The following is a 13,572-nucleotide window of genomic DNA, read 5'->3' as shown; positions in this document are numbered from 1 at the left end:
TGTGGTCAAAATGAGAGGCAATTTATACCGATATCCTCCTTTCTAACATTCTGACACGACCTTCTCCCACAAGGTCAAATCCCTTGCTTTCCTTTTAAAAAAAAAAAAGGATTATGGAAATGACCTGGTTGACAATTCAAAGCAGAAAATACATAATCAGTTATTTTATCTCATTCTGCCATTTGCAACAGAATGAAGCTAATAAACCATGTGGTGGCCGATGTGGTAACGTCCCTGACTGGTGAACGCCAGGCTGCAGTTCAAGTCCTGCTCAAACTCGTTAGTTTCTTTGATCATTGCAACCTCACCATCATTGAGAGCTAAGTAAGGTGGGTTTGGGGGAGCCTATAGATCTATCTGCTGAGTCACTAGCAGCCATTGCTTGACCCTCCTTGGTCCTAGCTTGGGTGGAGAGGGGTGTGGGCGCTGATCATATGTATATATGGTCAGTCTCCAGGGTATTGTCCTGCTTGATAGGGTAATGTCACTGTCCCTTGCCTCTGTCATTCATGAGCGGCCTTTAAACCTTTAAACCTTCATTGTACCCATTCTTCATAACCATAATTTTCCTCTTCAGTGAAATCATTGCCAAATTTGGTAAGCATTTACCCTCAACGTCTTGAACTCCCATTTTTTTAGTATTTAGAAGAAATAAATTTTCGCCATTTATTAATTTTACTTCCTAATCTATTTGAAAATTAAATTTTGTTTGCTTTAATCTGTAGTATTCTTTTATCAAAATCAGAGCATCCTTTTTAACATTATATATTTAGTATAGTATTTTCATTTTTATTATCATAGTTTTTTGTTGTTGCCATTATTAATTTTTCTACCAATCATTTAATCAGCATAATACTATTTTTATTTTCATTATTTTCATCATTATTTTTTGTTGTGGCTGTTTTTAATTTCCCAAATAATCAATCCATAATCTAGAACGAATTAACCTAAATATAATATACAAGTCATTATGAAATGAGGTCTATTCTTATATTCCTTGAAGCATAATCCTGAGTGACATCTCAGTAACTCAACATACATTCTATCACTGCGATGTTTTCCCACCGAAATCTTTGAACTTTTTTATTTTCTATAGAAATATTTCAATTATAAACCCAGAAGAACTCAAGTCCCTACTGCTTCATATAGTTGAAGAACTTTTTAATATTGACATAATTAGTGTATGTGACCCGTCAAAATATTTAGATAGATATGTACACACAAATAAATTCAACCCTTCCCACACCCTCGCCCTTTCGTAACTACATCCCCTTTCACTAGGGTAAGGACGAAGAGACCGAATAATCGAACATCTGCAATATATATATATATATATATATATATATATATATATATATATATATATATATATATATATATGTATATATAATCATCATCATCACTATCTTGACAACTTGAGAACCTTCAGTCTCTAATGTTAGAATTGCTTGAAAGAAATATAAAACTCGACTTCAAAGAGCTATTACTTTGGGGCAAGTATATTCGAAAGATAAAATAAAAGAAACTGGAGGTCAGTTCCTGATTAAAAATAAGAGAATATTAGAGAAGGTCTGTTTGAAAGGAGAAACAAGAAGGAAATGAGAACTGTCTAAGATAAGATATAGTAAAAAATAAAGATTAATTGTTCATAAAAAAAGAAAACTGGAATATGTGGTCTTTAGAAAAAATAAAAAAAAATTAAGAACGCCCACGCTGTTCGAAAGAAGATTAAGAAACAAAAAGATATATTTAAGAGGAGGAAGAAAAGAAACGTTGGTCTGCTACAAAAAGAATGAAAGAGAATAAGGCGTTCTGTTTACTGGTAAGAATGCATTTATGCATTATGGAAATCTAGCCAAGAGTTGTGGCCGGAAAGATCATTCACAATCTACAAGATGTTAACTGTAAAGGACTTGAACGTCCTGCGTTTTTCTCTGACCATTCTTTATCATTATTATTATAATTACTAGCCAAGCTAAAACCCTAGTAGGAAAAGCGAGATGCTATGAGCCCAAGGGCTCCATCAGGGAAAAATAGCCCAGTGAGGAAAGGAAATAAGGAAATAAATAAATGATGTGAATAAATTAACAATATATCATTCTAAAAACAGTAACTGCGTCAAAACAGATATGTCCTATATAAACTGTTAACAACGTTAAAAACAGATATGTCATATATAAAGAATAAAAAGACTCATGTCAGCCTGATCAACATAAAAACATTTGCTCCAACTTTGAACTTTTGAAGTTCTACTGATTCAACTACCCGATTAGGAAGATCACCACAACTTGGAAACAGCTGGAATAAAACTTTTAGAATACGGTGTAGTATTGAGCCTCATAATGGAGAAGGCCTGGCTATTAGAATTAACTGCATGCCTAATATTACGAACAGGATAGAATTGTCCAGGGAGATCTGAATGTAAAGGATGGTCAGAGTTATGAAAAATCTTATGCAACATGCATAATGAACTAATTGAACAGTGACCATGGAGAATTTAAGAATATAAAATCCTGTTTAATAAATGCAGAGATGAACATATATTGCAAATGAAAAACCTTACATGAAATATCTATGAAACTAATGATATATTGAATATATGGGCATTAATTGAAAATAGACGATACCAAAGAGAAATAGTTAACAGATGGACTGCATACTGAGACACTGAATATGGGGGGTGGGGGGCATCAATTAAAAACCGTCTGCACCAAAGAAAGAATTAACGAACGGAGGTAATTGCCATAAGAAAAAAACATATATTCGTGAAACAACTATGCATGATCAAAACGAATATATTAAAAATAAGAACCTAATCAAAAGCTGTAATTCACATAATAAAAGCTAAAGATAAAACCATAGAAATGAATTCCTATTAAAAAAAAAACGATAAGAGACTTTTCTACAGAATGGTTAAAAGTAGTGTTTACCAAATACTGCTATTCTTTTACCTAAGAGGAAAACTATAAAACTAAAAAATGGACAAGAAAAAACTATATATATAATAACATAATAACATTTTCATTGAATAAAACATGCAAATGACGTGAGTACCTTCCAAAATCATCGACTTCAGAAAAGGAAGTCACCAAACGTGACCACACGACTGGGCTGCATATGAAGGCGTGGCCTTCCCTTCGAGGTCATTCCTGGAAGGGGCCGGTATAAATAGAGCATTTCCTCCGTATTGGACCACATACGAATCTGAAATCCTATCGACATGTACACGAAGGTGAGGTTCAAAGTGATCGGATTGAATTTTAATATCTGAGTTCGTTCCAATCTCCCATATATATATATATATATATATATATATATATATATATATATATATATATATATATATATATACATACACAGTATATATCTTTCTTTTCACACTGTGTGACATTGCCAGATGTATGATTACTCGGTTTTTTCCCGTCACTCGAGTATGGGGGGGAGGGGGGGAGGGGTAGCCATGTTTTAGTCATGAAAGGGGATAGGGGTGGGAAGGGTTGAATCTGTGTGAGTGTGTGCATATACATCTACACAACTAGTCGTAATTTTTGACGGGTCGTGTACACTAGTTTGAAAATATAACACTGAGGAGTTACGTGAATGGGCACAACATCTAAGTGGAGATTTATGATTTCAGTAATGTTTAATTTATCTATAAATCAAGTTCTGGGGAGTGATGTGACATTATGTATATGCATAAACAATAGGTGTAAAAAAATATTGTCATAATTCTGTAATTACCTGTTAAAAATATAAGGTTAAACTGTGACTGAAATGATCTTAGAATTCTTTGGATTAGGTAATATATTACCATTCTTTTCATGTGCTTGTTGGCATACTAGATCCTAGACGTCCAGATTTCTTTAGTGTTTCGACAAGTGTTTTTAATATATATAATAAAACAAAAACAAAATTTAATTTAAAAATGACAAACTGCTTGTGACCTCTTGATGCTTTCATTAAAGACAAACTAATTAATTTCCAGGTAACTCTGCTGTGTTTGGCGGCCGTGGCTTTGGCCCGCCCTGACAAGCCTGCCCCAGCTGGGTATGGGTATGCCCCACCAACACCAGCATACGCCCCACCTCAGCCATCCTACTCAGCCCCTCAACCATCCTATTCAGCCCCTCAACCATCCTACGAGAAAAAAGAGGTAAGGATCTAATTTCTTTTAGTAGGTTTGGGTATCGAAGAGATATTCAGCAACCATTCAACTGATTTCTAATTTCCTAAGAATATTTAAACAGGAGAAATTTGTCTATTAAAATTTATCCGATCTTGTCATGAGACTTTCTTAATTTTAAAAAACAGACAATGTATAAATATGATCTAAATATACTGATAAAACCAATAGGACTTAGCTCAAGCGCTGCCCTTTTGGCAATTTTCCAAAAATTAAAAACATTTGGGAATAAAAATGGAGACAGTATTGTTTGCAGAAGAGGTTTACAAATAAAGTAAATTTACAGTAGCAAGGAATTAAACATTAAATGAAATACATCTTCTTACGACTTTCAGGAGGGTATGCCCTTCGACTTCGAGTACGCCGTCAAGGACGACTAAAAGGGTCTCGACTTCGACCACAACTCCAACTCCGACGGCAAGGTCGTCAACGGTCAGTACCGCATCCTACTCCCCGACGGTCGCACTCAGATCGTCGCTTACACCGCCGATCACCACAACGGATACCAGGCTGAGGTGACTTACGAGGGCGAAGCCCAGTACCCACAACCCCAGCCCTACAAGCCAGCCCCCTCATACTCAGCCCCTGCTCCCGCTTACTCAGCCCCGGCTACGACTTATGAACAACCCAAGCCCTCATACGGTGTTCCACACTGATGAACCGACTCTTTCATTGTCATTAATAACGATATTTATGTGCAAATGTCTTAATTAAATATGCAAATACTATAACAATTTTCATCCTTTTATTTCAGAAAGCTGCTTTCTTAGATATTAAATGGTTATCTTTAAGATGAAAATAAGCAAAATGAACTCTTAGAATGAAAGGATACTGAACAGTAGATTATCAACCTTTTCCAAGGCAAAAGACTGATTTAGATAGCAATATAGTCTCAAAGTCCTAACGTTTGTAGCTATAGATAATATAGTTACTATGCAAAACTTATAACTACCCTCCAACCCGATGCGTGTAAATTAATAAAGGGTTAAAGCAGAAGCAAATACGTCAGCAACCTGACATACCATCAAATATTTGAATATTTCCCCTTTCCAATGGTAGAAGTAACGTACAGATATCATAAGTTTATCAGATGTTATAATTCATAACCTTTAATCTTTTTGCGAAAAATTCTGTAAAAATTTGTAGCGTGGCAAGTTACATTAGAAGGCTATAAAAAGTTTCTCCAGCACTTTCCAGGGTGCCACCAACCATCTTCTAACCCTTAAAGAGCTACTTTTAACAAATATAGGGGACACACTAAATGTTTTTACTGAAACTGCTTTGCAATATCTATTTGCAATTTAAGATTTGCAACCAAAGCCTGAAAAAGTTATATTATTATTAAATTTTCACTTCTTGAAAGCAGATTAGTTTTAAAGCAATTTCTCAAAGTGCTGCTTTGCAGTCCACAGCAACAACCATCCTCGATAAAGAAGACCTTATTGCTGTGCTATATCAAAGGTGACAGCTTCAAACGTCCCAGTCTGAAGAGGTGAATAGAATAAACTCGGATTTGAAAGCATTGTCCAAATATCTCGCCTCACCATTACATACATGTTGATGATGTTTGAGATTCCAATGTGATCGAAGACGGAGGCAATTTATATCGATATCGTCCTTTCTATCATTTTGACACGACCTTCTCCCACAAGGTCAAGTTCCTTGCTTTCCTTTAGAAATAAAGAAAAAAAGAAAAAAAAAAGGATTATGGAAATGACCTGGTTGACAATTCAAAGCAGAAAACACATAATCAGTCATTTTATCGCATTCTGCCACTTGCAATACAATTAAGCTAATATAACCTGTGATGCCCGACGTGGTAACGTCCCTGACTGGTGAAAACCAGACTGGGGTTCGAGTCACGCTCAAACTCCTTATTTTTTTGGTCGCTGCAACCTCACCCTCCTTGTGAGCTATGGATGGGGGGGGGAGCCTAAGAATCTATCTGCTGAGTCACTAGCAGTCATTGCCTGGCCCTCCTTGGTCCTAGCTTGGGTGGAGAAGGGGCATGGGCGCTGATCATATGTATAAATGGTCAGTGTCTAGAGCATTGTCCTGCTTCATAGGGCAATGACTCTGTCCCTTACCTCTGCCATTCATGAGCGACCTTTAAACCTTACCTGTACCCATTCTTCATAACCACATTTTTCCTCTTCAGTGAAAGCATTGCCGTACTTGGTAAGCATTCACCTGAAGCATCTTGAAATCTTATTTTTTAAGCATTTAGAAGAAATAAATTTTCGCCACTTATTAAGTTTACTTCCTAATCCATTTGAAAATAAAATTTGGTTTTTTAATTTGTAGTATTCTTCATTTAAAATCATACCATTCTTTTCAACATGATATATCCAGTATAATACTATTCTTATTTTCATTATCATCATCATTGTTTTTTTGTTGTTGCTGTTATTAATTTTCCTATTACTCTATCCACAATCTTGAACGAATTGTTCTAATTATAGTATACAAGTCATTAATGAAATGAAGTATATTCTTGTATTGCTTGAAGCATAATACTGAATGACATGTCAGTTACTCAACATACATTCTCTCACTGCGATGTTTTCCCACCGAAATCTTTGAACTGCCGGTTATCAGAACGGATAGGAGGCCCACCGGTTACCTAAAACGGCACACCGCTTTCTTTCGCCACTCTTCCCCCTTACATCAAAGAGTTAAATCTATTCGGGCTGAAGATTGCTATGTGTCGTATCTAAGAAATACGTCCACTGATATTATGCGATATCCTTATTTGGATGCTCTCGCCAGGAGTTAGAATCCTGGAGACCTTCAGTTTAATTCTCTGGGAGTATCACTGTCGCAAAAATCCCTTAGAAGTCTACCTAAAGGAAGCCTTCCATCAGGACGACATGGCACTCTCACCCAAAAATAGATTTTTCACTTTGCTTAAAATCCGTTATTTACGATAGAAATAATTCAATTGTAAACCCAGAAGAGCACAAGTCCCTACTGCTCCATATAGTTGAAGAACTTTTTAATATTGGCATGATTAGTATACGTAACTCGTCTAAATATTTAGATAGATATGTACACATAAACAAATTCATCCCTTCCCACACCCTCCCCCTTTCGTAACTAAGGTATGAGTACTTCCGCTCTACCATAAATGAAGGACGGAAAGACCGAATAACCAAACGTCTAGTATATATATATATATATATATATATATATATATATATATATATATATATATATATATATATACATATAATCATCATCATCATCACCATCTTGACGACTTGACGACCTTCAGTCTCTATACTTGGAATTGCTTGAATGAAATATAAAACTCGACTTCAAAGAGCTATTACTTTGGGGCAAGTATATTCGAGAGATAAAATAAGTGAAACTGGAGGTCAATTTCTGATAAAAAAAAAAAGCGAATATTCGAAAAGGTCTGTTTGAAAGGAGAAATAAGAAGGAAATGAGAACTGTTTAAGATAAAATATAGTAAAAAATAAAAATTAATTGTTCATAAAAAAAAAACTGGAATATATGGTCTTTAGAAAGAATATGGAAAAAATTAAGAACGCCTGCTCTGTTCGAAAGAAGATTAAGAAGCAGAAAGATCTGTTTCAGAGGAGAAAGAAAAGAAACGGAGGTCTGCTCCAAAAAGAATGAAAGAGAATAAGGCGTTCTGTTTACTGGTAAGAATGCATTTATGCATTATGGAGATATAGCCAATAGTTGTGGCCGGCGGAAAGATCATTCACAATTTACAAGATGTTAACTGTAAAGGACTTAAACGTCCTGCGTTTTTCTCTGACCGTTCTTTATGTCAGTGACTATGGAGAATTTACGAATATAATAGCCTATTTAATAAATGCAGAGATGAACAAATATTGCGTAAATGAAAAACTTTACATGATATATCTATGAAACTAATGATATATTGAATATATGGGTATTAATTGAAAATAGGCGATACCAAAGAGGAAAAGTAACAAATGGACTGCATGCTGAGACACTGAATATGGGGTATCAATTGAAAACCATCTGTACCAAAGAAACAAGTAACGAACGGAGGTACATGACATAAGAAAAAACATATATTCGTGAAACAACTAAGCATGATCAAAACGAATAGATTAAAAATAAGAACCCAATCAAATGCTGTAATTCACATAATAAAAGCTAAAGATAAAACCATAGCAATGAATTCCTATTAAAAAAACGATAAGAGACTTTTCTACAAAATGGTTGAAAGTAGTGTTTACCAAACACTGCTATACTTTTACCTAAGTGGAAAACTAAAACACTAAAAAATGGACACGAAAAAACTATATGTTTTATATTATAATTACATTTTCCTTGAATAAAACATGCAAATGACGTGAGTACTTTCCAAAATCATCGTCTTCAGAAAATGAAGTCAACGGATGTGACCATACGACTGGGCTGCGTCTGAAGGCGTTGCCTTCCCTTCGAGGTCACTCCTGAAATGGGCCGGTATAAATAGAGCATTCCTCCATATTGGACCACATACGGATCTGAAATCGTATCAACATGTACACGAAGGTGAGGTCAAAGTGATCGGATTGAATTTTAATCTTAGTTCTTCCCAATCTCCCATATATATATATATATATACATATATATATATATATATATATATATATATATATGCGTGTATGTCTGTATGCATACGTATATATATACTACCGCTAGAGAGTTATGGGGTGCTTTGACTGGCCAGACAGTACTACATTGGATCCTTCTCTCTGGTTACGGTTCACTTTCCCTTTGCCTACACATACACCGAATGGTCTGGCATATTTTTTACAGATTCTCCTCTGTCCTTACAACACTGAGATTACCAAACAATTCTTCTTCACCAAAGGGGTTAACTACTGCGCTGTAATTGTTCAGTGGCAACTTTTATCTTTGTAAGGGTAGAAGAGATTCTTTAGCTATGGTAAGCAGCTCTTCTAGGACACTCCAAAATCAAAGCATTGTTCTCTGGTCTTGGGTAGTGCCACAGCCTCTGTACCATGGTCTTTCACTGTCTTGGGTTAAAGTTCTCTTGCTTGAGGGTACACTCGGGCACGCTATTCTATGTAATTTCTCTTCCTCTTCTTTTGTTAAAGTTTTTATAGTTTATATAGGAATTATTTATTTCAATGTCGTTACTGTCCTTAAATTATTTTAATTTTCCTTGTTTCCTTTCCTCACTGGCCTATTTTCCCTGTTGGTGCCCCTGGGCTTATAGCATTCTTCTTTTCCAACTAGGGTTGTAGCTTAGCAATTAATAATAATAATAATAATAATAATATGTATATACAGTATAGGTATATATATATATATATATATATACATACATATATATATATATATATATATATATATATATATATATATATATATATATATATATATATATATATATATATATATATATATATATATATATCTTTCCTGTCACACTGTGTGATATTGCCAGATGCATGATTACTCGATTTTTCCCCGTCCCTCGAGTAGGGGGGGGGGTGAAGGTAGCCATGTTGTAGTCAGGAAAGGTGATAGGGGTGAGAAGGGTTAAATCTGTGTGAGTGTGTGTGCATATCCATCTAGATATCTAATCGTAATTTTTGACGGGTCATGTACACTAGTTTGAAAATATAACACTTAGGAGTTTTGTGAATGGGCACAGCATCTATGTGGAGATTTGTGATTTCAGTAATTCCTAATTTCCTAATTTCTCTGTAAATCAAGTTCTGCGGAGTGATTTGACATTACGCATATGCATAAACAATAAGTGTGAAAGATATTTACATAATTCTGAAATCACTTGGAAAATATATAAGGTTAAATTGTGACTGTATAAATCTTAGAATTCTGTGGATTAGGTAATATGCAATATTACCATTCTTATCTTGCGCTTGTTGGCATACTAGATCCTAGACGTCCAGATTTCTTTAATGTTCTGACAAGTGATTTTATATAATCAAACAAACAAAATTTAGTTTAGAAATGACAAACTGCTTGTGACCTCTCGATGCTTTCATTAAAGACAAACTAATTAATTTCCAGGTAACTATGCTGTGTTTGGCGGCCGTGGCTTTGGCCCGCCCTGACAAGCCTGCCCCAGCTGGGTATGGGTATGCCCCACCAACACCAACATACGCCCCACCTCAGCCATCCTACTCAGCCCCTCAACCATCCTATTCAGCCCCTCGACCATCCTACGAGAAAAAAAGAGGTAACTATCTAATTTCTGTTAGTAGGTTTAGGTATCAAGGAGATATTCATCAACTATTCAACTGATTTCTAATCACCTAAGAATATTTAAACATGAAAAATTTGTCTATTATAATTTATCCGATCTTGTCATGACACTTTCTTAATATTAAAAATCAGATAATGTATAAATATGATCTAAATATACTGATAAAACCAATAAGACTTAGCTCATGCGCTGCCCTTTTGGCACTTTTCCAAATTATTAAAAACATTTGGGAATAAAAATGGAGACTATTGTTTGCAGAAGAGGTTTACATCTAAAGTAAATTTACGACAGCAAGGAATTAAACATCAAATGAAATATATCTTCTTACGGATTTCAGGAGGGTATGCCCTTTGACTTCGAGTACGCCGTCAGGGATGACTATAAGGGTCTCGACTTCGACCACGACTCCAACTCTGACGGCAAGGTCGTCAACGGTCAGTACCGCGTCCTCCTCCCCGACGGTCGCACTCAGATCGTCACTTACACCGCCGATCACCACAACGGATATCAGGCTGAGGTCACTTACGAGGGCGAGGCACAGTACCCACAACCCCAGCCCTACAAGCCAGCCCCTTCATACTCAGCCCCAGCCCCGACTTACGAACAACCCAAGCCCTCATACGGTGTTCCACACTGATGAACCGACTCTTTCATTGTCATTAATAACGATATTTATGTGCAAATGTCTTAATTAAATATGCAAATACGAAACAATTTTTATTGAAAATCAATCTCATTTCAGAAAGCTGATTTCTTAGATATCAAATAGTTACCTTTAAGATGAAAATGAGCAAAATGAACTCTTAGAATGATAGAATACTGAACAGTAGATTGTCATCCTTTTCCAAGGCAAAAGACCGATTTAGATAGCAATATAGTCTCAAAGTCCTAATCTTTGTAGCTATTGATAATATAGTTAATATGCAAAATTTATAACTAACTTCCAACCCGATACCTGTAAATAAATAAATGGCTAAAGTGGAAGCAAATACGTCAGCAATCTGACATACCATCAAATATTTGAATATTTCCCCTTTCCAATGGTATAAGTATTATAGAGATATCATAAGTTTATCAAAAGCTATAATTCATAACCTCTAATCTTTTTGTGAAAAATTCTGTAAAAATTCGTAGCGTGGTGAGTTACTTTAGAAGGCTATAATGAGTTTCTCTGGCATTTACCATGATGGCACCCTCCAACTTCTTTTAAAAAATATAAGAGCCACACAAAATGCTTTAACTGAAACTATTTGCAATATCTATATGCAATTTAAGATTTGCAACCGAATCCTGAGAAAGTTATATTATTATTAAATTTCCACTTCCTCAAAGCAATTTAGTTATAAAGCAATTTCTCAAAGTGCTGCTTTGCAGTCCATAGCAAAAACCATCCTTGATGAAGAAGACCTTATTGCCGTGCTATATCAAAGATGACAGCTTCAGACGTCCCAGTCTGAAGAGGCGAATAAAATAAACGAGGATTTAAAAGCATCGTCCAAATATCTCGCCTCAGCCTTAAGTACATGTTGATGATGTTTGAGGTTCAAATGTGATCAAAGACGGAGGCAGTTTATATCGATATCTTCCTTTCCATCATTCTGACACGACCTTCTCCCACAAGGTCAAATCCCTTGCTTTCCTTAAAGAAAAAAAAAAGATTATGGAAATGACCTGTTTGACAATTCAAAGCAGAAAAACATAATCAGTCTTTCTATCTCATCCTGCTATTTGCAATAGAATGAAGCTAATATAACCTGTGGTGGCCGAAGTGGTAACGTCCCTGACTGGTGAACGCAACACTGCGGTTTGAGTCTCGCTCAAACTCGTTAGTTTCTTTGGTCGCTGCAACCTCACCATCCTTGAGAGCTAAGTAAGGGAGGTTTGGGGGAGCCAACAGATCTATCTGCCGAGCCATCAGCAGCCATTACCTGGCCCTTCTTGGTCCTAGCTTGGATGGAGAGGGGACATGGGTGCTGATCATATGTATAAATTGTCAGTCGCTAGGGCATTGTCCTGCTTGATAGGGCAATGTCGCTGTCTCTTGCCACTGCCATTCATGAGTGACCTTTAAACTTTAATTGTACCCATTCTTCATAACCACAATTTTCGTCTTAAGTGAAAGCATTGCCGTATTTGGTGAGCATTCACCTGAAGCATCTTGAACTCTCATTTTTTAGGCATTTAGGAAAAATAAATTTTCGCCATTTATTAATTTTACTTCCTAATCTATTTGAATATAAACTTTGGTTCCTTTAATCTGTAGTATTCTTCAATTAAAATCATAGCATCCTTTTCATCATTATATATCCAGTATAATACTATTTTTATTTTCATTATTTTCATCATTATTTTTTTGTTGCGGCTGATATTAATTTTCCTATTATTTATTCCATAATCTAGAACGATACTAAAGGCTGTATATATAATATAAAAGTCATTAATGAAATGAAGTATATTCTTGTATTGCTTGAAAACAAATACTGGATGACATGTCAGTAACTCAACATACATTTACTCACTGCGATGTTTTCTCACCACCGAAATCTTTGAACTTTTTATTTACTATAGAAATAATTCAATTGTAAACCCAGAATAGCTCAAGCCCCTACTACTCCATATTGATAAAGAACTTTTTAATATTGACATAAATTAGTGTACGTGATCCGTCTAAATATTTAGATAGATATGTAGAGACAAATAAATTCAACACTTCCAACACCCTCCCCCTTTTCTAACTACAACCCCTCTCACTAGGGTAAGGACGAAGAGACCGAATAATCGAACGTTTGCATATATATATATATATATACATATATATATATATATATATATATATATATATATATATATATATATATATATATATATATAATCATCATCATCACCATCTTGACAACTTGAGAACCTTCAGTCTCTAATGTTGGAATTGCTTGAAAGAAATAAAAAACTCTACTTCAAAGAGCTATTACTTTGGGGCAAGTATATTCGAAAGATAAAATAAAAGAAACTGGAGGTCAGTTCCTGATTAAAAATAAGAGAATATTATAAACAAAAAGATCTATTTAAGAGGAGGAAGAAAAGAAACGTTGGTCTGCTACAAAAAGAATGAAAGAGAATAAGGCGTTCTGTTTACTGGTAAGAA

At 35.2% G+C, this 13,572-nt stretch overlaps 1 protein-coding gene and 1 long non-coding RNA gene across 2 annotated transcripts in view; one reads left to right on the top strand and one right to left on the bottom strand.

The window, feature by feature from the left end:
• LOC137657666 (uncharacterized) overlaps positions 1 to 13,572 on the bottom strand; it is a 415,410-nt gene that overhangs the window by 266,506 nt on the left and 135,332 nt on the right. The window lies entirely within an intron of this gene.
• LOC137657980 (cuticle protein 7-like) lies at positions 8,711 to 11,067 on the top strand. Its single transcript, XM_068392700.1, has 3 exons — positions 8,711 to 8,722; positions 10,235 to 10,420; positions 10,768 to 11,067. Exons 1-3 carry the CDS (start codon positions 8,711 to 8,713, stop codon positions 11,065 to 11,067), a joined length of 498 nt encoding a protein of 165 aa, XP_068248801.1.

This window comes from Palaemon carinicauda, chromosome 18 (genome assembly GCF_036898095.1).
Source record: "Palaemon carinicauda isolate YSFRI2023 chromosome 18, ASM3689809v2, whole genome shotgun sequence".
Taxonomy (NCBI): Eukaryota; Metazoa; Arthropoda; class Malacostraca; order Decapoda; family Palaemonidae; genus Palaemon; species Palaemon carinicauda.
The sequence above is the reverse complement of the archived record's forward strand: the minus strand, read 5'-3'. Positions and strand labels throughout refer to the sequence as shown.

Coding starts and splice junctions, on each gene's coding strand:
- LOC137657980 (XM_068392700.1), top strand. Junction 10,421..10,767: donor GAGGTAACTATCTAATTTCT/GTTAGTAGGTTT, acceptor TACGGATTTCAG/GAGGGTATGCCCTTTGACTT.